The sequence below is a fragment of the Bacillus rossius genome, chromosome 3, assembly GCF_032445375.1.
Source record: "Bacillus rossius redtenbacheri isolate Brsri chromosome 3, Brsri_v3, whole genome shotgun sequence".
In the NCBI taxonomy this organism is placed as follows: Eukaryota; Metazoa; Arthropoda; class Insecta; order Phasmatodea; family Bacillidae; genus Bacillus; species Bacillus rossius.
This window is the reverse complement of record NC_086332.1, coordinates 69,700,564-69,723,414: the sequence shown is the minus strand read 5'-3', so window position 1 is coordinate 69,723,414 and position 22,851 is coordinate 69,700,564. Positions and strand designations below refer to the sequence as shown.

The window sequence follows — 22,851 nt, the reverse complement described above, 5'->3', positions numbered from 1 at the left end:
TCGCAGTCATGATGAATTGGATCCTCGTAGACTTGAAGCTACGTAAGCAAGTAGCCTTGTAATCTTATAACATAATGCTGTTGAAGCAGTTGAAGCAAAAGAGAAAATTCCGTCGAAGACAGATGCGGCAATTGCAGCCTTGTAGACAAGTAGCTTCGTAGTCAAGTACACATGCAGACTTGTAGTCCTGTATCCTCGCAGTCAAGTAAACTTGTGTTCTAGAAGCTTCGTAGCTCTGTAGTCTCGCAGCCATGTATAACTCGTAACCAGCTAGATCCTTTTAGACTCGTAGCCTAGTGGCCTCATAGTCTCTTAGACTCGTAGGATTCTAGTCAAAGATAATTAGAGCTGACGAGACAAAAGGCAGTAGAAGATAATGACTTTAGGAGCCAAAATACTGTTGGTGTCAATGAATATTGGAGCCAATGACTATTGAAACCAATGACTATTGTAGCCCATGAATATTGGAGCTAATTAATATTGGAGCCAATTAAATTGAAGCCAATGAATATTGGAGCCGATGAATATTGGAGCCGATGAATATTGGAACCAATGAAAATTGGAGGCGATGAATATTGGAGGCGATGAATATTGGAGCCAATGAATATTGGTGCCAATGAATATTGGAGCCAATGAATATTGGAGACACTGAATATTGGAGCCAATGACTATTGGAGCCAATTAATATTTGAGCCAATGATTATTAGAGCCAATTAATATTTGAGGCAATGAATATTGGAGCCAATGAATATATGAGCCATTGAATATTGGAGCCAATGCCTTTTGTGCCAAAAGACTGTTGGAGTAAATTACTGATGGTGCCTAAAGACTACTGGAGCCAAAAGACTGTTGGAGCCAATGAATATTGGAGCCAATGAATATTGGAGCCAATGACTTTTGGAGCCAAATGACTGATGGAGCCCAATGGCTGATGGAACCCAATGACTAATGGAGCTAATGACTATTGGAGCCAAAAGACTGTTGGAGCCAATGACTATTGGAGCCAATGAATATTGGAGGCAATGACTATTGGAGCCAACGAATATTGGACCAATGAATATTGGAGCCAATGAATATTAGAGTCAATGAATATTGGAACCAATGAATATTGGAGCCAATGACTTAAGGAACTACTAACTAATTGATTCATAGACCGATGGAGACATTATATCCTAACTTAACACTGACTATCGCATCCTAGATGTTGAATGTAAGTGAGAATGTACCTCTTTTTCGTTAAATGAGCTTTCGTTTTGTAGAATGTGCTTCCTTTTTATTGAAGGTGCTTCAAAAATGTGCTTCCTTTTTTGATGGTGCTTCCAAATGCGCTTCCTTTTTTGATGGTGCTTCCAAAGTTGCTGCCTTTGTGTTGATGGTGCTTCTAAATGTGCTTCCTTTTTTGATGGTGCTTTAAAAATGTGCTGCATTTTTTGATGGTGCTTCTAAATGTGCTTTCTTTTTTAATGGTGCATCAAAAATGTGCTTCCTTTTTTGATGGTGCTGCCTTGTTATGGGATTCTTGGTATTTTTGGAAGCGTTAACACATGATATGTTGGTTTAATTGAATATAATTAGTTGACGATGAGGAAGGTCGTGAGGTTCGGAAATAACTGATCTGTACGTCTTACATTGATTATGAACCAACCTCTTGGTCCGGAGACTATTGGTCTGTATGGATGGTTTTGAACATGAACGGTTTAGAGGTTATTCAGATTATCGAAAAACTAGTCTATCATGTTAGGCTTATCGGCAAGGTATTTAATTGGTCTAACACTGTCGTACATTGTTTTGTGTTTAATTTTTGAAGAGAGAATGATTTATGAACTCCATGAAAGGTAATGGAAAACAGAATTTAAAATTTATTTTATATTTAATTACAATTGTCACTGTTCAAGTATCGAACCGAGCACAGGAATCCAGCGATTCAATATATAAATTAATGAGTGATTTTTTTTGATGAATTTGGGTTTTTCCCCGAATTTATAGCTAAATAATTACACGATTACAAGATGGGGCCCAAATTTCAAGTTGGTATGGCACCTCAGTAATAAATGATTCCTGCACTCTATCAGGTTAGAATAAAACTAACATGGTGTCAGCGCACTCTAGCAGACGATAACAAGATGGTGTATTCCAGCAAACGAAGACAAGATGGCGGATATGACGTCATACCAGCTGACGATATATACCTCAGTATTAGTGGTGGGAGGTCAGTCTGTCAGTGGCTTCCATGGAGGAAGGATCAGTCGCCATTTTTTTTGCCCTCACTGGGTTCGAACCGAGGACTCGATCTCCGTGCCTTTAAAGTTTGATTTTTAATGTAAAATTTCAATGTCAAGGTCAAATTTTAGGATCGAGGTAAAAGTTTAAGGTCAAGGTCAAATTTCAAGTTCAAGGTCAAGGTTTAATTTCAATTTCAAGGTCTAAGGTCAAGGTCAATGTTCAAGGTAAAGGTCCAAGTTCAATGCCACCAGTTGAGGACAAAGTTATGGTGAACAGAAAATTATACTAACATGTCACCAGCACACTCTAGCAGACGAAAATAAGATGGTGGCCTCCAGCGGACGAAGTCAAGATGGCGGACATGACGACATACTGGTTGACGATATGTACCTTTGTATTGGTGGTGTGAGGTCAGTCTAGGTAGCTTTCATGGAGGAAGGATCGGCCGTTTGCTCTTAGCGGTTTCGATCCAAGGACTGGAATCGATTAATAAATCGGAATTCTAATAAGTTAATTTTTTGATGAATATTGAACCTTTTTTCATTTTAAATCGGATAATAAATAAATATTTTCAAGATGGCGGACGTAACGAAACATACAACATTAATAGGATCCAATATGACGGTCGTAACATAAAGAGTAACAATGACATAGTTCTCAACAAATATGGCGGGCGTAACGCAACATGCAACATTAATATAATCCAAGATGGCGACTGTAACGATAAGTGCAACTTTGGTTTTTAAGTTTTTTTTTATTTAATTCGATTTATTAATTTTTTTTTTCATTTTATAATTGTTCCCGATTTTCTAACATACAAATTGCTGATTTTAAAGATGGCGGGCGTAACGGAAATTGCAAAGGTGACATAATAATCCAAGATGGCGGTCATGTAATCCTTATTCCTAAAAGTTGCTTATCGGAGGCTGTAGACATGGATGCTTAAGGCGTTTTTAGGAATTTTCGTGGTTTCTAAGGCAAAACGACTATTGAGGTTTTTCGAAATCCGAATTTTCGAATTTTTGCGGAAGAAAACGTGATTTTTTTTTCTCAAAACGGGAATTTTCGAGTAACTTTGAGTCATTTTTGAGGAATTTTGAGGAATTTTTGAGTCCAAGATGGCCGCCGTGACGTCACAATCCAAGATGGTGGACTGGCTCCTGGCTCCAAAGCCTAAGCCTGTTTCAGGACCGGCTATTACACACTACTATTCTTTCTCCTCCGAAGAACAGAATAACTTAAAATGTTATGTAATATTACAATGGCATATGTACCTACCGGCTGCTTAATTTACTGAGCCTTTTATTTAATGTAAACCTTAGAATGCGAGTATGAAATCAACTATGATTCTTTTCGCACATTGGATCTAAGCTGTTCCAAAATATGTAAAATATATTTAACCTATCTAAGGTAAAAGTTTCAAGTTTCCACTTTTGGTTCACATTGTCTTGAACTCCAACAAAAAACTAGGGGGTGGGAAGAGAGAAACTATCTCACAGCTAGTGCACTGAGATTCTCACGGTAGGCGAATTAAGTAAAAATTATTGACGGAGTAACAAATGGTGCTAAGAAATTAAGTTTGCTGCTAAATATGGGTTGAATTCCCCAACGTAGCCATGTTAATTTCTTAAGTCTTACACATAGGAACTGAAAATATATATATATTGAATTGTAAGGCACAATATTTATTATATGCAGCAATTCGTATAAAAGTTAGCTAATTGTAACTAACAATTTGGCTTGAACAGCTTAATTCTCACGTGAATGAAAACAATACAACCGAATTGAGACCCTCCTTTTTTTAAGTCGGTTGAAAATTAACTTATTTTCATGCTTACCAAATCTAATTTTCCACGTAGAACAGTTTGTTTACTCTTACTTTTAAGCTGAGGATTTTTTACCTAACTTATACTTACATAAAAATAAACACATTTCTCAAATCAGTATAGTTTAGTTTGCAAAGCGTCACTTGATCACATTTCAAATTAAAAAAAATTTGGAAGTTTTTGTAAAACACATTATGGCACAAAATATTTTTTTGCCCAAACATACTTTACAGTAAATGGAAACAATAATTAAAACTATAAAAAATTTGGGTTCACCATCTCTTCAAACATTTCGCTTTTCGCAGCACATCCGTGCGTCTCTGAATTGATAGCACTGTTATTAGCTTTCTTCATGTCGTTGACACAGTACTCCGCACCATGCTGATTATTTACTGGCACGGAGGAGGTGGAGTCAGATTCCGTTAGCCGAGGATGAGTCCGAAGTAATGGCAACACGGCAGCCGGCTGCACGCTCCCGCGCGCAAGACAGGCACAAGTGAACCTACTCGCGGCCAGAAAAAATAGCTTAAAATGCAAAATACGAAATATTTCTTGTTCTAATAAAGTTAGCAGTATGCCACCGCTTACTTTTTTTTATCTTTACTTTAAAAGGAAAAATAGTGCTGGCTCTAAATATTTGTATATCTTACAGCCTGTTTTTTAGACCACTTTTTAGGTTTTCCTTAATTTTAAAAACGTAAAATATATTACCTATCAATATTTTTTCTACAATATTAATCTGTACAATGATTTCTGTTGTAAAACTGCAGCAAACAAGCCAAGTACGAAATTTTTATCTGAAAGATTGTAGAAGATGTAGAAAACACTTTTTAACCTACAATTCCCTATCAAGTCGCTGGACCAGGAACGGCCTTAAGTACAATATCTATACTTTTTATTACTTCACTAGTTAACATACTTTTTCATTGTAGTATAAACACTGGTCCTACTTCCTACACATATATAAACTTTATAATTTTAAGCTTCATATGCTTTTCAATTGTGTCTTTTACACTTAACCAATTTGGTCACAGTAGAAACATAGGTAACCCATATACTGAATTAACACAAATACTATAGAGTAACTTCTCATTAAAAAGTATCCAAAAAAACCATACTTTGGTACTTTTTAATACTTTATGCCTCAAAGTGTGTTGCATTGTAATGATTTTTCACTAATAAAAAATTCCCCCCTTCAGGAAGGGGTGATAAGTATCATAAAAATAGCTCACAAGTAGGCTAAATGAAGCATAAGGCAAGGCTGGGTATCCTACTAATCTTTAAATTATGTAATTTTTTGAGTTTAAAAGTTTATTGCGTTATGAAGTCTTTGCTGATTTAAATAAAATTTAAAACAGAGGATTCCTATCTTCTAGATTATAGTCTAACAAATCATGAAGTTAATGTAAGAATGTGAGTAAATAGGATATATTTAACTATTATATTTTATCATATTTAGATAAAGAATACCAATTTTTAATTGGGAAGAAGTCAGGGCTTAGTATATTCTAAATGGCTCTTATACATGTGACAAAATAACATATTTTATGTAACTGTATTTTCCACACAAAACCCTCAACATACACTGTACATGATTAAAATTCCACCTCTAAATTGGGGTTATAATAGAAAATGGTAGAAAGTAATTTATTTGGTGTGAATTGTAAAATGTCCACCAAGTAAAACATGTAGAGCCTTAAAAATATGTTATTGCTCCAAAAGTAAGCTATATAGTTATTATAATCACAAACATTAAGAGTACTATGTATGTAATTGCATTCTAAAATAGCATGACTTTACTGTAAAAATACTGGTTACAAATTACCCAGAGAATTTGATAAATTTACATGTACTACACCATGGAAAATAACTTTATCTTTGTAAATTTGACATCAAGTGCTGTAAACATAACGGTAAAACCATATTTTTATGCTACGGAGTTTCAGTAATTTTAACAGAACTTTTGTAAATTTGAGGAACAAACTGTATTTGAATATTACGAAATTATCAAATATTTACTGCATTGGTTTTGAAATTTACGAAGATCCGTATTTGAATATCACAAAGTACTTGTATATTTACGGTATTAATCGTAAAATTTACGAAGAATACATTTTTTAGTAATACGAAGTACTAGTATATTTACGGCATTGGTTGTGAAATTTACGAAGAATCCATATCTGAGAATTACGAAGTACTAGTATATTTACGGCATTGGTCGTGAAATTTACGGAGATAATGTTTTTTTTTATTAATGAAGTAACCGTAAATTAACGAAGATCCCTGGATAATTTGTAACCGGTACTTTCCGTAAATTTACGGTGAAAATTTGTAACAGTGTGGTCACATCTGCCGCCACGGAGTTATTTATTTCCAAGCATGCCTCTGTGCAGAATGGTCGATCGAGAATTATGGGCCCTGCCTACCTGGATACACGTCAGACTTCAGATGAAACCACGTGATTTGAAAACTGCTCAAGATATCCGGGCGGTGTCTGTTTACGAGAAACATATAAGAATCCGCTGAGGGCGGATTAACAGTTCTGTTTCCACATTTCGTTTGTAAACTGTATTTAAAACGCGTGTTTTCAGAACAATGTCTAGACATGAAACGCCCAGCACAGATTCTTGAAAGCACTTCGCCACTGTAGTTGCTCTATGTACGACGAAAAGACTGCGCGCTAGTTAAGAGCCTTGCGCTCAGAGGTGATACCGCACCTAGAACCCACGACACCGAAGTTGGCACTTCGTCCGATCACGTCGCGGAAGTCGGTTCCCGAAGTTGATACTTTTGCGAGATAATGACAAAGATATTGTTTTACATCGTACTGTTATGCGCAGAAGCTGTAGTGTACTTCGAGTCGCTTGGAAACTGAATAGATGCTGATAAATTAGTTCATGCCGAGGTGTTGGTATCGAACCCACTGAGAACTGCTCGCTTGTTCACTGTTAGAAATTACAGTAAATTTTTGGACTTTTCAGTGAAGAATTTGCTTCAAATAAAATAAGAGTTCTTCGTAATTTTCCGATAACTGGGTCTTCGTAGAAACAACGCCGTATTTTCACTCCTGGGTTCTGTTTATCAGTATACACAGGACGAACACACACGGGGAAGAAAAAATTGTGTTTTTGCACTAGCCTTTATCAGTTTTTGAATGTTTGCTAATACACCAAGATTATTCTTGTGGATTCATGTTTAAAGTAAGTTAGCTTAGTAGCCGTGAATATACGAAGAAATATACTGAATAATTTGCATCTAGCTTTCTTCGTAAATTAAAGGCGACAATTGTAAACAGTGTGAGGGCGAGACACTGGGTCAGCGGCGCATTAAGGTCGATACCCAACGTCTCATATTATGTAGCATCGCCCCTACGCACGAAGCTTGGAACGGGCATGCTGTCTCCTCAAACACTCACAGGTAATAATAAATTGCTGGAACACAATGAGGCTAACGATGTACATTATTAATTTATATTTAAAAATTAAACGAGTAGTTCATATATATCGTGAGGCTATAGAAAAATTTATTGGTAACTAACAGAAACGGGTGGAAGTATTTTCTGTCAAAAATAAAACAAAATTGTACTTGTCTTATATGCTCTGCATATTTAACGGTTTAACTCATATTAATAACATACATATTTTGTACGATAATTTTTACAGTTGTGTTTACATAATTTAATATCATAGTACCTGGATGACCGAGCTTTGCTCGGTATTTTTTTGTTGGTAAATTGTGTTTTTTAGAAATTATATGTAAATACGATTAACATACTGATGAAATGATGGAATATGAATAATATTATCGATCTTACCGACATAATAATAAGCGTTTTTTTCAAAGATCGGTTAGGCATTTTTAAGTGAACACATGAGTTAAAAAGACACAAATAATGTAAGTAAACAATTGATTTTCTTGGTCTAACATCAAACCAAACACTCATTGGCTTAGTGTTGCTTAACAACGCAATCTACTGGAGTAGCTTTAGTGTTGTTGTGTCGTTAAAGCAGTTAGTTGCTACCAATTAAAAAAAAAATTGGTATTATTACTCGTCAATAGATGTCAGGAAGAGTCATTTATGTTTAACTTGATTATCGATAAAGATGATTATTGAAAACACGGATAAAACGACATTTTCTAAAAACGAATCCTAGCTAGATTGATTTATCGCCCCCGAAACCACCTGTATACTTAATTTCATGAAAATCGTTGGAGCCGTTTCCGAGATTCAGATTATATATACAAGAATTGCTCGTTTAAAGATATAAGATATGTATGAATAAAGATCTTTCTTACAGTACTTACTTAATTTTATCGATTACTCCCCCTGAAAAAAAAACTTTTATATAAATTTAAAAAAAATATTTTAAAATGATTTTCAAAATAGTCAATACATAAACACATTAGTAGTATATAATAGGGCATCCGGGTACAGGCTTCAGGCTGTGGTGCCTGGAGCCGATTGCCATCTTGGATTTATGACGTCATGGCGGCCATATTGGATGACATAACTTTTGACCTTGACCCCGTGGGCCATATTGGATCCGCCATTTTGGATCCGTCATTTTGTTTTCACAAACATTCAGAGATTTTGAATTATGATGTCACCGTTGCTATTTCCGTTACGGCCGTCACCTTGAAAAACTGTAATTTTTATGCATAAATTTGGAAATAATTAAAAAATTATAATAAAATTTTAATAAAATACTATTTAAAAACGCACTTAGGCGTTGAAGTCCTCGGTTCGAACCTGGTAAGAGAAAAATAAAATAATGTCGATAGATCCTTCTTCCACAGAAGCCGCCCTCAGACTGACCTCCCACTACCAACACCAAGGTATATATCATCAGCTGGTGTGATGTCATTCTCGCCATCTTGTTTACATCTGCTATAGCCCGTCCCACTCTTAGATTTCAGTACACGGCTTATGGCGCGCGCTATTGCCAAATCTCTAACACATTACGAATTTCAGGAGATGTGTGTCTTTGTAATTCGGATTGAACAAGAAGCATTTTAAGAAATCATATCGTAATTTATAATATTTTATAATATTACACATATAAATTTGTAATAATGCCACTTTTATGTAAATTTCAAATAAAAACTACACATTGTAGACGAAAATTTCTTATAGTTTTCTTTTATGTTCTAAAAATCCCATATATATATATATATATATATATCATTTTCATGGGCCCGATAAATGCCGTATTTTTGGACAAGTCATGTCCAAAATGATAAATAAAATACGGTAATGGAAATTCTCAGTCGAGTAAGTTATGGGAAAAATCCGAACATTTGGGTCGAAATGGCGAAGATTTTTTTAAAAACCGAAAAATCGCAACAACTCCCATAATATGAATAATATCGCATCCGTTTTAACGTATGATAACTCGGAGTACATAATGCCAAAAAATGTTTTCTAAATAAATTTTTGATACGACCAGCCATAACTGCATGGTTTCGAAAAAGATTTTCACCGGACAAAAAAAAAGTAACTGCCTTAGTAGACACCTTATCAAATCTGTTTTAATTGTTTGTAAATATCATAATTATTTTCCAAAACTTTGTCTAAAACAATGTTTGATAAGATGCTTGGTGTTGAGAAGGATAGAAAAATAATTCGAAATTTTGTACCATGATCGCTATTAAACTCCTTCGTATTTATTTCATACATTTTACATATTATGTTCAAGATTCGATTAAAATATTTTTGTAACAACCATTACTGCAAGGGGAAGAAAAAACTATGGGTTTAAGAATATAAAAATCCATTTCTTTTTTAATGTAAAGAAATATAATCATCAAAATCTTCCTGCGCCTTTAGGCTGTGCCGATTAGGAATTTTTTTTAACTTTAACTTACAACAATAATCTGTTCACACACATTTCTTTCATAGGAATTTATACGATAAATGCAACGTTAACTTGATTAAGAAATTAATAACATCACATACCTTTTAATCACTATCGCTACCGCTGAGCAATGTTGATACCCCTTCCATAAGAGTAGCACAGAGCTGACCAGAAGAATGGGGTTGGGGCGATGGAGATGGCTGGGATGAATTGGACGAGGCTAAACTTATCAAAAATCTTTCTTCGTCATCTTGAAGTTTGTCAGCTCTCTACAGCTCTTCTTCCATGTTTTTCACAGTTTGTACATAATTTTTCCAGTTTAATTTTGATACGTGGTTATAACCCTTTGTTATTAAGGACTCCATATCATGTGCTTGAAAGTTGTGTTATGCAGTCTTACGAACGATTTCACTTGGGCCCATACCATTTCAATAGGGTTTAGCTCGCAATGATACGGGGGCAAGCGAAGTACAGTTCGACCTACGCATTTGGCTATTTCTTCAAGATTGTATTTCTTGTACTTGTGCCTTTCTCGTCCTACTATGTGTAGCAATTCCCGCTTAATCATTCTGGCATCATAAGGAATGCTTTTCTCCGTGAGACACTGTCTTATATCCCCCACACGCCACCGTTGCACGGGAATCGGTTCACACATCCTGCTATGGTATGACGCATTATCCAAAACAATAACAGATCCCTCTGGAGTGTTTGGCAAAAGTTGTTCGGCAAACCACTTTTCATACCCATCTGCAGTCATTTCATCATGAGCGTCAGCTGTGTTCTTTTTGCACAAGAAATAAGGACAGCATTTTGAACAAAACCGTCCTCATTACCTGCATGCACTAATGCAAAACGTGCACCTCGTCCTGTAGGAGGTTTAAGGCCTGAACTAAGGCCTTCATTGGCTGCCTGCCGAGCGCTCTTCACTGTTGTATCTTTCCATGCCTTTTCCACACTGAACCCCACATTTACCCAAGATTCATCTGTATAGATAGCTGGTGTTCCTAAATCCCTAAATCTTTTTACTTCTCTCAAGTAGGTATGCCGCCACCGAATTATGTCATCACGTTCTATGAATGCTGCCTTGTTTCCTCTTCTCAAATACTCAAACCCAATGTCGTGAAGGAACCTATGCAGGGTGGTACGAGAGAAATCTGGCAGTGATTCGTCACTATTCACTTTTGCTAAAATGACATTTAAAGTGGGAGGAATGTTAGTAAACAATAAAGTGTGAACGATCCACCGTAGCCCACTCTGCACAATGCTATCGTAAGTTTGTTTTCGGCAATTTTTCTGTTTGTCTTTCCTTTTTGATTTTACCTTACCAGGAGTACTTAGGGTACCATGTCGCTGCAGTTCCGTCCTTATGTTGTAAATGGTTCGTTCGGTACAGCCGGTTGCTTTGGAAGCTTCCTTAATTGCATTGCACACACACATATTTTTTAAAAAATACTCAAATACATTCAACACAATCTTGCGCTCCCTCCCGCGTAGCCTACCGATATAATTTCTTTTCGGTGTTCTATCTTCCATATTTTATATGTACGTAATAAAAATAAATGTAGAAAATAAAATCACGTATGTTAATATATAATTTGTCAAAATTATAACTGTAACGTGTCACCGGACACAACGCGCTGCTTCGTCGCGAGACGCGATACTAACTGGCAGGCTGATTTTCAGAAATGCGTGTCTAAGGAAATACATGGTTGACTAGGGAAGCCATGTATTTGAAATTGCTTGCAGGACAGACTTATCTAAACACACGACCCTGTTTCCTCTTACTACGGCAGCTTGTGAGAGAAACCTGTATTGCAGCGCGCTCTTGTACTGATAAGACACATCTTTAACAGCTATTTCCACGGAAACTGTAGAAGCAATTGAGATGGAGCTGCTTTTAAAAACTAATTCAATTCATTGTGAACATTTTTCACGCTTTCGCCCCCCATCTATCTTTAATAGAAAAAAAAAACGCTGGTCAACTATTTGATGTGTCAGTTTGTGAGAAAATGCATTTCAATATATTTAAAAAAATTATTTAAGTGAAACCTGTACAGTTTTTGTCTTAACATTTGTTAAGGCATTTATTTATCAATAAAAAAATCTGAATGAAATACACATGTAGGTTATTTTTTTATGTGAAACATCTCGGAATACTTCAAAACAGTTCGCAGTGAATAAGTTATGTTTTTTTATTTTTTTCGGAAACTTAAAATATTGTTAAGTATTCAAAATAAGCATTGCCTGATACGTATTTCAATGCTATACAATATGAAAAAAAGCTTGGTCCAAAAATTAAAATTTTAATTTCGTTTGATATTTGGCAACAACGCACGAAGAAACAAGGACAGCACTAACGGCAATCGGCGTGTGTTAGAGAGAGAGAGAGAGAGAATGCGCCCATTTACTTCCACACTGCAATCTAAGAGTGGGATGCTCTATAGATCACAGACACAAGATGACCAACATAATTTAACAACACAAACATTCAAAACATATTTATGTAGTTGTAAATTCGTTTTTAATACATGTTCAAATTATGTTATTCAAGTTCACTATCAAATTAAGTATAAACATCATCTTACGTATTAATTTCATTATTTTAATCGCATATATGGTTTGAAATGTGGGCGTTTTTAATTTCAAACAGGTAAACTATGTATTTATCGTCAAGTATAGGTTTATGAATTCATTGCTGGAATAAGTACTACTTGAAGAATAAGCACTACTTTATAAAGTATTACTTATTCGCCAAACAAGCCTTCGACTATGAATCCCGCCCTAAAGGTTCCTTCAGGGGTCCCGCCTAGACAGGGGTGTATTTGTTTTAGTGAGACCGGATGATAAGTGCATCAGTTCGGTATCGCCTCTAAGAGCAAGACTCTGAACTGACGCGCAGTCTTCTCGTCGTGCATACGACAACTGTGCAATTTGAGCGGTAATCGTAACATTATATGGTGGAGAAATGAAGATAAGTCCCTTGAATGTTTTCAAAAATCTGTACTCTGTAATCTTAAATCTGACAAGACGCATTTTTTAAATTCATTCTCGCTCTCCTGAACACACGGAAACTGAACTACTCATCCACCCTCAGCGCATTCTGAAACGATGATTGTAAACAGGCACCACTCTTGAGCAGTTTTAAAATTGCACGCGTTGTTTTTTTTTTCTTTATTTCTGAAGCTCTGCGCAACACACGTGTGTCCGGGAAGAAAGGGGGGTTCTTAACAAGGATCTGGTGTACACTGGCGACACCTGAGGATGTGTGTGTGTGTGTGTGTCGCAGACAAGAAGTACCTGGAGCCGTGCTCGCGGACCGAGGACTGCGTGGACGCCTTCCTGTGCCTGAACTCTGTCTGTGACTGCGTCACCAATCAGACCGTCTCCTCCGACCACCTGCTGTGCCTCAAAGGTGCGTGCGCCATCTGTCTGTGGCTCTGTCCACCCCCTTCCCCTTCCCCTTCCCCACCGGGTGCTCCCGTCCATCTGGAGCAGCATGACCCGTGGCAAGGGGGGGGGGGGACTCAAACAGCCTAGTAGTGTTTTACATCGACATGATAGATAGCGCTACTCTAGATAACAGGTTCTTTTATAAATCCATAGTGCGTGTTAATACTTATAGTTAAATAAGAATTGCAATGTTTCTGGCGGAATAAAATGTTTGAATTAAATAATAAAAAGTAGTAAAAAGCTATAAAGACCATATTTTATCACAACACCTAAATCCCTTTCAGCGTTATTGCGCATCCTGGAATTACACAAAATTTTAGGTGTTTATTATTATAAAATACTCTATTATTTGAGACTGATAGTTGTTCAGTGCTTTTGTATGATCTTAAAATATCCGTTGACAATCAATTTTTTCAGTCAATTCTATTGTCACGCACTTCCAATCACGATACTTCATTTGTAGATTCGTTGATGGTTGTGCAGTTGGTGTTGTATGCGGGAACATAAAAACAACCTTGAGTTTCCAGTCTTTTGGATATATATTTGTTGATCTGGAACTAAGTACTTTGGATGAGTTGTCGGGCGATACGCAGTCTAAAGGCCCTGTCACGCTGTCAAATATTTGTCTCCAACTATTCTTGATAATAGAGCTGGAGGGGTAGCATTGGACAAAAAATGGCTGCCAATTACCTCCATTAAATTATGTTTGAACAGATAATCTCAAATATGTTTTAATTCATGTCACACCATCAAAGTTTATTTTTGGTCCGAACTAGCTCAAGCTTTTCAATTTTAATCTCATTTAGAAATTAAATAATGTATCTTAATGCTAGATGGAATTTTTGAACATGTAATGTTATTTGTGAATTCATGTTTTTTTTTAAACATAGGTCATAGATTCAACTCACTATAATATTCGTTACATAATTAAAATACATTTTCTGTGATTTTTTAAAGTTATAGAAACATAATGTTACGAACGTAAGCAGGGATGCGGCGCGCAGGTGCAGCGCTAGCTGGCTGACAGGTGGCCGCCGCAACATGAGACATTCCGCGCGCACATGGGTCGCCGCTTCCCCTCCCTCCAGCCCTCAGCTCCCCGCGCGGCGCTGTTAGCTTGACATCCGAAACCTGACAGCTGCGGAGTTACGCGAGCCGCCGACACGTGTTTCGAGAGAATTCTGCCGTCGGGTCGGCGCGGAATGACGTGACTGGCCCCAGCCGCGCTCTTGAATTATATAAGGGGCCTGGGCCGATATATAAGCCGAGGACGCCGGCCTCATAGTCAGTGAGTGGAGTCGGGAGTTTTCCCACGGTGGAGTTTCCAGGCGATAGAGTGGTGAAGTCCCTGGACGAAGGTTCCTGGGCGGAGAGTTCAGTTCCGGGCGATAGCGTCGCGGGCGCGGCGCAGTTCCGAGCGAAGTTCTGAGCGAAGCGTTGAGTGGATCCTCGGCGAAGGGTAGTGCGACGGCAGCGGTGGAGTGCGGCGACGGAGTACTGCGACGGAGGTCCACGAGGGGTGCTGCGGCGAGAGTTGCGCCAGAGGTGCGGCCCAGCGAGGTGTGCAGTATGTAAGAATCGAGTGACTGGGGAAGAAACATTTTTAAGAGTAATTAATTATTAGGCATTTTAGAAGACTATTTGCTAGTGATGTAAATATTGGAAATCAATATATCTGTGTGTGATAAAAATCTTTAAAAGGGCTATCCTTTTACGAACCCGATCGCAGCAATAATTTCCTTTTTTACACATAAAATTATTTAGTATACGACATTCACATTTTCATTATTTGAGTTATTTCACTTTAATAACCTTTTTAATCACCCATGTATTCTTCGCCATTTTAAAGATTCGTTGTGACGGAAACGGATGTTATTTCCGTTTTAGATTGGCACGATTCTTATTGGCTGATTGCATATAACATATTTTAGAACCTGTCCAACATGTAAAATATTTGAAGGAAACTCTAGTCATCAAATTTGTCAAAAAACATGGCTGCGCTAGAGACGTTTTCGGTAACGTCATAACCGTTCAACTTTATTTGATACAACATATTGGAAGGTGTTAGAAGAGAAAGTTTGAAAGTGTGACAGTGCCTTCAGATATCGTTGGGGACATTCCTAAACTGTGTTGGAAGTTGTTTGCCTGTGCCACTCAACGTAATTGCTAATTTCAAGCGAATTAGATTCTTCCCTAGGAAAATGTAGACTAAGTACTATGTATAACTACATCTTGTCAATCGCTCTTGAAGGACTAAAACAATGTGTGTCGAAATGTCGGCGCACTATCGTTTCCACGGACGTTCCCTGAACAAACAAGCCAAAAATTATCTAGCGACTAGTCACAAAAGCCAAAGATTTACAGATACACTATATAAATTACAATTTTTCTACTATAGGTATACTATATGAGCCCGGCTAGCTCAGTCGGTAGAGCATGAGACTCTTAATCTCAGGGTCGTGGGTCCGAGCCCCACGTTGGGTGCGTGTTTTGTTTCTGTGATCTAGTATAGGAAAAAAGACTTACTCTCATAGCTCCGAAAAAAAAATTAACTCCACTGCACATTACCAAAATGAATCCGAAATACTCACTACCAATTAATAAATCAACATATAGCACCAGCCAATATTTTCAGCTAAATAAAGGGGTGTGGGGGGTGGGTGGGGGGAGGGGGTAAGGATTCGTTTATTAATTATGTACACTAAACTATTTTCAAATTAATAGTTCCAAAAAATTATTACTATTTGGTTATATAAGCTTTGTAACAGAAATAAATATTTTACAGCTTAATTGATATGATTATATATATTGTATAGAGTTTATATTATATGTAAATGATGCCCAGGCTTCACGCTGAAAAAAACATCATGCTTAATTTAGGGAAAAAGAGCCAGTTAAATTTTTTACGATACCAGACGTAGACATTAATTGAAGACTGGAAATAATAATAAAAAATGGCTGTGACTGTTTTGTGAAATATATTTTCAGCAAAAAAGGCTGTACGTTCCTAGGCCAACAACATGAAACAAGACTGAATAGTGCTCTGAGATGTTGTTAGTTAGGTGTAGCAACCCCCAGGTTGTGCTTGCTGTATCTCCTGACAGCATTATCTAAAAAAAAAAAAAAAGGGGTGTAAGTGCCATTCCTGTTACAACCTGATCAGAAGCTTTGCCTTCAATTTTGTTTATTTACACTGCTGGACATCAGGGTGGGCCTATACTGTTTTACTATTGTGTCTTTTAAGCGGAAAAGTGGGGAAGAGAATGTGGTGGAAATGGAAAGAAAATGAGAATAAATGGGCAAGAATATGTAACGGCATGAAGAAAATAGCTATCAAGCAGCCTCCATTGCAATCGGTAAGTTTGTTTTTATAACTGTATCGGTTTGTTGTTATCAGAGTTAATCTATTCTTCATTACTGATGTTAGAATCTTTGTAATAAATGAAACTAACATTTTTTATATGTTAATTGCATAGATAAGTTAACTGCATATAGATTAGTTACAGTTTTAATTTTGTATCTGTCATTTTCAGATTGATTGCAAGTGTCATTATGGATTACAACCAACGGATGAAGTTATTTACTGAATATTACAAAATGTAAGACTACGCTTCCAAAACAACGTACCTTTCTATTTCACGCAACTTAAATCGCTCGTCGTCGGCATGGAAAGTACCAACACCCTGATCAAAGCAGAAAACAATGTTCGTTTGCATACAATTTACCTACTGCTGAAAATGCAGTCCGTGTCTGCCAAAAAACATTCCGCAATGTGTTCGCGCTATGTGCAAAGAGATTGCAGGTTCTGAATAACAAGAAAAAAGAGGGTGAAAGTGTTGCTAATGAATATATATGTAATAAAACTGTTTATAGAAAATATTCAGACGAATGTGAAAAAAGTACTATTGTTGATCACATAAACCTGATTCCTAAGGATATCATCACTACTCTCGTAATAGGACTTCTAAGGAATACAAGAGCTATGATTTAAAATACCACAGGTTATTTTTGGTGTTTAAGGAACTGAATCCCAACACTAATGTTGCATACAAACACCATACAAAAGTATTTATTAATTTCCAAATCTTTTTTTCCATGCACCACGATCAGACACTTGCCCTACCTGAATGACTTAGTGCAAGACTAAAGCGGATCCGTCGAACACATTTCTGTAAACGAAGCTGGAAATGCACCATAGAAAATTGAGAAGGCACTAAATTGTATTCAATGGAATTGCAGCAAGTTATTTTTATTTATTTCTGAAACATTCCCAAATGTTTTATTTAAGACAGCTGTCAAACTTCAATTTTGCGATTCACGTTGGGGATAATGATGCGGGTTTCATGCACTTTGGCATGGGAGCAGTGCAGGGAATGAAATCGCCTCGTGTCTCTTAAAAACACTGACATGAGATTTGCAAGAAACATCTGTGTGGAGCTACAAGTGCTGTGGACAAAAGTGTTTTTTTGGATTCATCTAGTGACAAAGGGCTATTATAAGAAAATTAATCACAAGATCCCTGTGTCCGGTCACTCATTTTGGGTTGATTGAAAAGCGTAAAAATGTCAGAAAATGTATGGTGCAAATAGATTTGGTTGAAATGATTAGTCATTTCAGGCCTGCACACCTGTATCAAGTCACAATTATGACAGACAAAAACTGCATTAATACTACCAAACTTAAGATATCTACCGTGCAATGGATTCAGGTATCTCTTGACAACCCTGGACTAATAACAACAAAAACCACATTGAACAGTTTGGAATATGGGCAAACATTTAACGTCCTGAAGAAGGGAGTAACTGTCGACAAAATAAAATATATGACGGTACCGCAGCTGGAACCAACAAGTCATAACTCTGAAGAAAAGAAGAAAGATCTTGAGCAAATTCTTCCATACTTGGATTCCGGCGAACAGCGCATCTTTTATTCCAACATCATCAGAGTATGAAACGCTTAATTAGCTTCAGACATTATTTTGACAATGGCACATACAGACTTATTTAAGAAAACACACGTGGAATTTCATCTTTTCAATTTTTCTGATGTTAGAATATATTTTTTCTCATTTTTATATTTATTATTTTTTATTTTTAACCATACTTTGTTTTCCAGGTACATTAACTACCAATTATAATGTTTAAAATGCTTTTTTGAAATAAATTTGCATTCTGGAAGTGTAAAATTGATTTTTCTCAGAATGTTCATTTTGGCACTTACAGAATATTTTATAATTTTCAGTCTTCAACTGTCCTTTAAATTTGAACGTTCAAGTGTGCAAAATTTCATTCAGAAGTAGCAAGTTAGGATTTAAGTAGTGGGAAGGAGAGCTGGAAATAGTTTCTCAAAATATGCTGTATACAGTAATTTTACCCTTGTTTTGAATATAAAGCATGTAAAATTTTAACAAGAAGTACCACAATTCAGCTTAAACAGAGGAGGAAATTGTTGGGGATGAAATTAAAAAAAAAAAGTCTGTAAACAGGGAGATAGGGGTTAATTTCTTTTATTAGAATTATATAGTCACTTTCTTATTATTTAGAATGCTAAGTCTACAAAATTGCTTCAGATAGTCCAAAAAAATCTGTTTAAGGTGTGAGGAAGGGAAATTAGGGTGGTTTTTCAAAATATCACGTAGACACGGGGATCGGTACTTTTTTTAAAATCCTATGTAGACAAAAATTTTACACTTATTTTGATAGTCATGTGTGCAAAATTTCATGAAATAGAACCAAAATTCTGATTAAAGGGTGAAAAAGAGGGATGGGAGTAGTTTTTCAAATGTAAACAGATTTTTTCTTGAATTGAATATCAGGCAAGCATTTTTTTTATCAAGTAGTATCATAATTATGTTTCAAGAAGTGAGAAAAAAGATGGGGTATTTTATTTTAAAAATGAGATATTACCAGAAATTTTCCCTTTTTTTTTTGATCGGGAAGTGTGCAAACTTTCATCAAGATGTTCCGAAATAATGCTTAAGAGGTTGTTTTTGAAAATGCCGTGTCTACAGTTATCTTATTTTCTTTCAGAAACCACATGTAGATAGTAAAATTTTTTGTTTGTTTTGAATGTCAAGTGTTCAAAATCTCATCATATTTTACCCAAATAATGTTTTAAGTGTAAAAGTGTATTCGTAGTAGATTTTCGAAATACGATGTATGATGTACACATAAATTTTTTATTTATTTAAAATTTCAAATGCTGCAATATTTTGCTCTGGGGTGTAGGAACGTTTTTTTTTTAAATTTTATTTACTACACAGTGATTTTCCATCTTTTATAAATCATTTTAACGCAAATAAAGCAAAATTTTCATCCACTGGCCGTTCTTTTAATACGAGTCAAGTCTGCAAAATTTCATCAAGCTCAGAGTAAAACTGAATATTTGTATAAAATGTAAACAAACGTGCAAATGGAGACATACATATATATGAGTTTCGTTTTTACTTTTGCATATATATGGGTTTTTATAACTCAATCACTTCTAATTTATAATGTGTTTGTAAGATTTATCATCATTTATTATTATTATTATTATTATTATTATTATTATTATTATTATTATTGCCTACTTAGTGTAAAATAACTATATCAATGGACTGAGCTACGGATTTAAAGTTATCTTAACAATATAATTTTCTTAAAAAGAATTATATAAATAAACAAAAAATAAAATATCTGATACTATGATCGGATTTAATCCGGGAGATTTCAAGTGATTAGCCAAGCACTTAGCCACTACGCTATAAAGTCACTGCAATATAAGACGAGTGGTGAAATCCCAGTATTACAACGTAATTTGGAAAACGTGATTTTTTTGTGACAACGTTTATAAATTGTATTACAAAATAGTTTTGTTATCACAATGATTTAATTGACACACCGATACGCTGATGTTCACGAAAGCAAATATATATATGAAGAAGAACTTAAAAACAACAGAATTTGTATTTTACATATTAAACTAATTAATTAATAAAAATTGTAGACAAGTAGCGTTAAGATAATAAAAATGACCGAAAAAAGTATTGTAATTACGCATTTACACGTACACACTCACTGCAAAATACTATAGATATTTAAGAGTTATTTTGTAGATATTATCAAATGAAAGAGACTAAATATATTTCCTACTTTTTGCAAATTAAAAAATGGTTTTGAAGCTATAACCATTTCACAGCTTTTCTAAAACTGTCCAAATGTTTCATTGAAACTGCTGTGATGCACACCGTTATCACAACTCGCGTTGCGCGGCACTTGTCACACGCCAGGTAATGCCCCTTGCGGGACCGGTATATGCACCCTGGGGAGGGCAGGCCCGCAGCTTGGCGTGGCTCCACATGGCGAGGGAAGTGGATACGTCACTTCAGCGCAGTTCAGCGGTGTTTGAGGAGAGGCTGTGTCGAGAGGCTAAAGGAACCCATCCCAGCATCGGCACCACCACAACTCCCTTAACCCATTCAGCCACCAGCAGTAACTAACTGGCTAAGCCCCTCCAGCAGTCCTGTAGGGCGCCTAACCAGTCGGTCACATGTCTGGGACTGCTCGGAACACCCAGAGAGCCAGTGATCTTGCCGAGCACTATCCAGCCTCTTCCAGCTGTCCAGGCTAGTGCCGGAGCAGATACGCCCGTGTCAGAGCGGGGACTCCTGAGGGCTGGATGCGACCAGCTGCCATTGAGATCCCGCATCACACGACCTGGGGGAATCCCATTACGACTGGCCTTCCCGCACTACTGCTCTAGGGGCTTCTGCAGCCTGTCAGTCGGTGATGCACAGTGCGTGTATTGTCACCCCCAGGGGTGACGTACGGCGAGCCGTGCCGCGAGACGGGGCAGTGTCTGCTGCACTTGGTCGACACGGTGTGCGGCTCCAAAGACAAGTGCGAGTGCTCGGCCGGCTACGACTTCAACCCCGCCGACAACAGCTGCTCCACCATCGTGGACGGTGAGTGCACCCCCCCCCCCCCACCCGTCGCGCAGGGAAACTACCCTGCGAGATTTTGTAGTAATTGGGACACAAATGTCCATGTAAAATTTCAGATATTTGCCCAATTTTCTACGTTTACACGAAAAAAAAAAAAACTACCACCACTACAAAATAGTGTACGCAGTTATACTGGATTCGGAGTCTTACTCGGGCATTTATGCTTTGTGTTGTCCCAGTGCTTTCCAGTATAAACTGCGCGCACAATAAGCATGATGCAATTGCTGAATATTCGATTTTCTATTCCATGTGTTAAAAAAAAATTACGCTTGAAAGAAACATCATATTTCCGTAAGAAATACTCAGTATTATTTCGAAAAACGTGTTTTATTTATGCAAAAATAACCATAGTCATGTTTTGTACATATCACAATCACTTTCTTGCAGTATTACAAACTATTTATTGGCTACTGGGTTCCAAAGGAATCTTTTGTAAAAGTACAGCATTTTTTTATTTTTTATTTTTTCCTTGTATAATCCGTGTCGCGTGACTTTCCCCAATTCCACAGTTCTCTAAAGTTGTACCAACGCTAAAGAACGGAAAAACAAAGATTAGTACATTAATACACAGAAAAACCAGCCAATATCAGCCAATGTAAATATTTTTAAATGCATATAAAGCGCAAAAAATTCCATGGAAGGAATTAGAAGAATACCACAGCACAGATGGACACGGTGGTTTGACAAAGACAAGCCATTAGCGACAAGAACAGTAACAGAGGAACCCGACGGTAATCTGTACAACACAATTGCAATACTACGACGCACATACGAACTCAAGAGACGATATTAAATACATATTCAGGCAACACGACGACGACAATACGTACTAACACAGAAGACTTCCCAAGACACGACAATATCTTGCGGCCACTGTTGTTCTGTCATCAGTGTTGGTTGACAAACATCATGTGTTGTTTGGAAGTGAGATTTTGAGAAATGGGTACCACTGGCACTACTGTTGAGAAATTTTACTGTTGAGATCAGTCACGTGACATAGACTTTACACTGGTTAGACCTACATGTATGTAAACAAGTACTTTGAAGTCAAGGACCACAAATCAAGTGTATGTACTTTTATTTCCACCTAAAATCGGTACTCTCTCTTGGTTTGCATTTTTTTAGGTTTTATTTACATGTAAAATTAAATGATTGCGCTCTTATTCTTACAAATCACCAAACATCTTAATGGAATAAAGAGAAAAATATTACCCGTATTCCCTATTGTAAACGTTTTAAATAACCTACATGTGTTGTATGAACCTATCAATCATAATGTGAATATTAATTGCTCTATTAACTATTTTATTCACCATCTGGCGTAAAACCTAAGCTTAGCTAGTAATAGTTTTCCCGAACAAAACGATCTTTTTTGTAGATAAAGTGTTTGGCTGTAGTTGAAACTATTCCATTTCCCATGGTGGTAACATCGCCTCCCACCAAGTTCATCCGGGTTAGAAACCCGGGAGTTTTCACACGCGGGAAACGTGGTGGACGTTACCGCGAGCAGGTG

At 36.7% G+C, this 22,851-nt stretch overlaps 1 protein-coding gene and 1 non-coding gene across 3 annotated transcripts in view; both read left to right on the top strand.

Moving 5' to 3' along the window:
* The window catches only part of LOC134530862 (prion-like-(Q/N-rich) domain-bearing protein 25), a 72,851-nt gene that overhangs the window by 12,021 nt on the left and 37,979 nt on the right, over nt 1–22,851 (top strand). For both annotated transcript variants that reach the window (XM_063366126.1, XM_063366127.1), the window contains exons 2-3: nt 13,191–13,316; nt 21,153–21,299. In XM_063366126.1, coding sequence (XP_063222196.1) covers nt 13,191–13,316; nt 21,153–21,299 — 273 coding nt within the window. The remainder of the gene's footprint in view (nt 1–13,190; nt 13,317–21,152; nt 21,300–22,851) is intronic.
* Nucleotides 15,766–15,838, top strand: Trnak-cuu (transfer RNA lysine (anticodon CUU)). Its single transcript has one exon. It is a non-coding gene; the product is annotated as a tRNA-Lys (tRNA).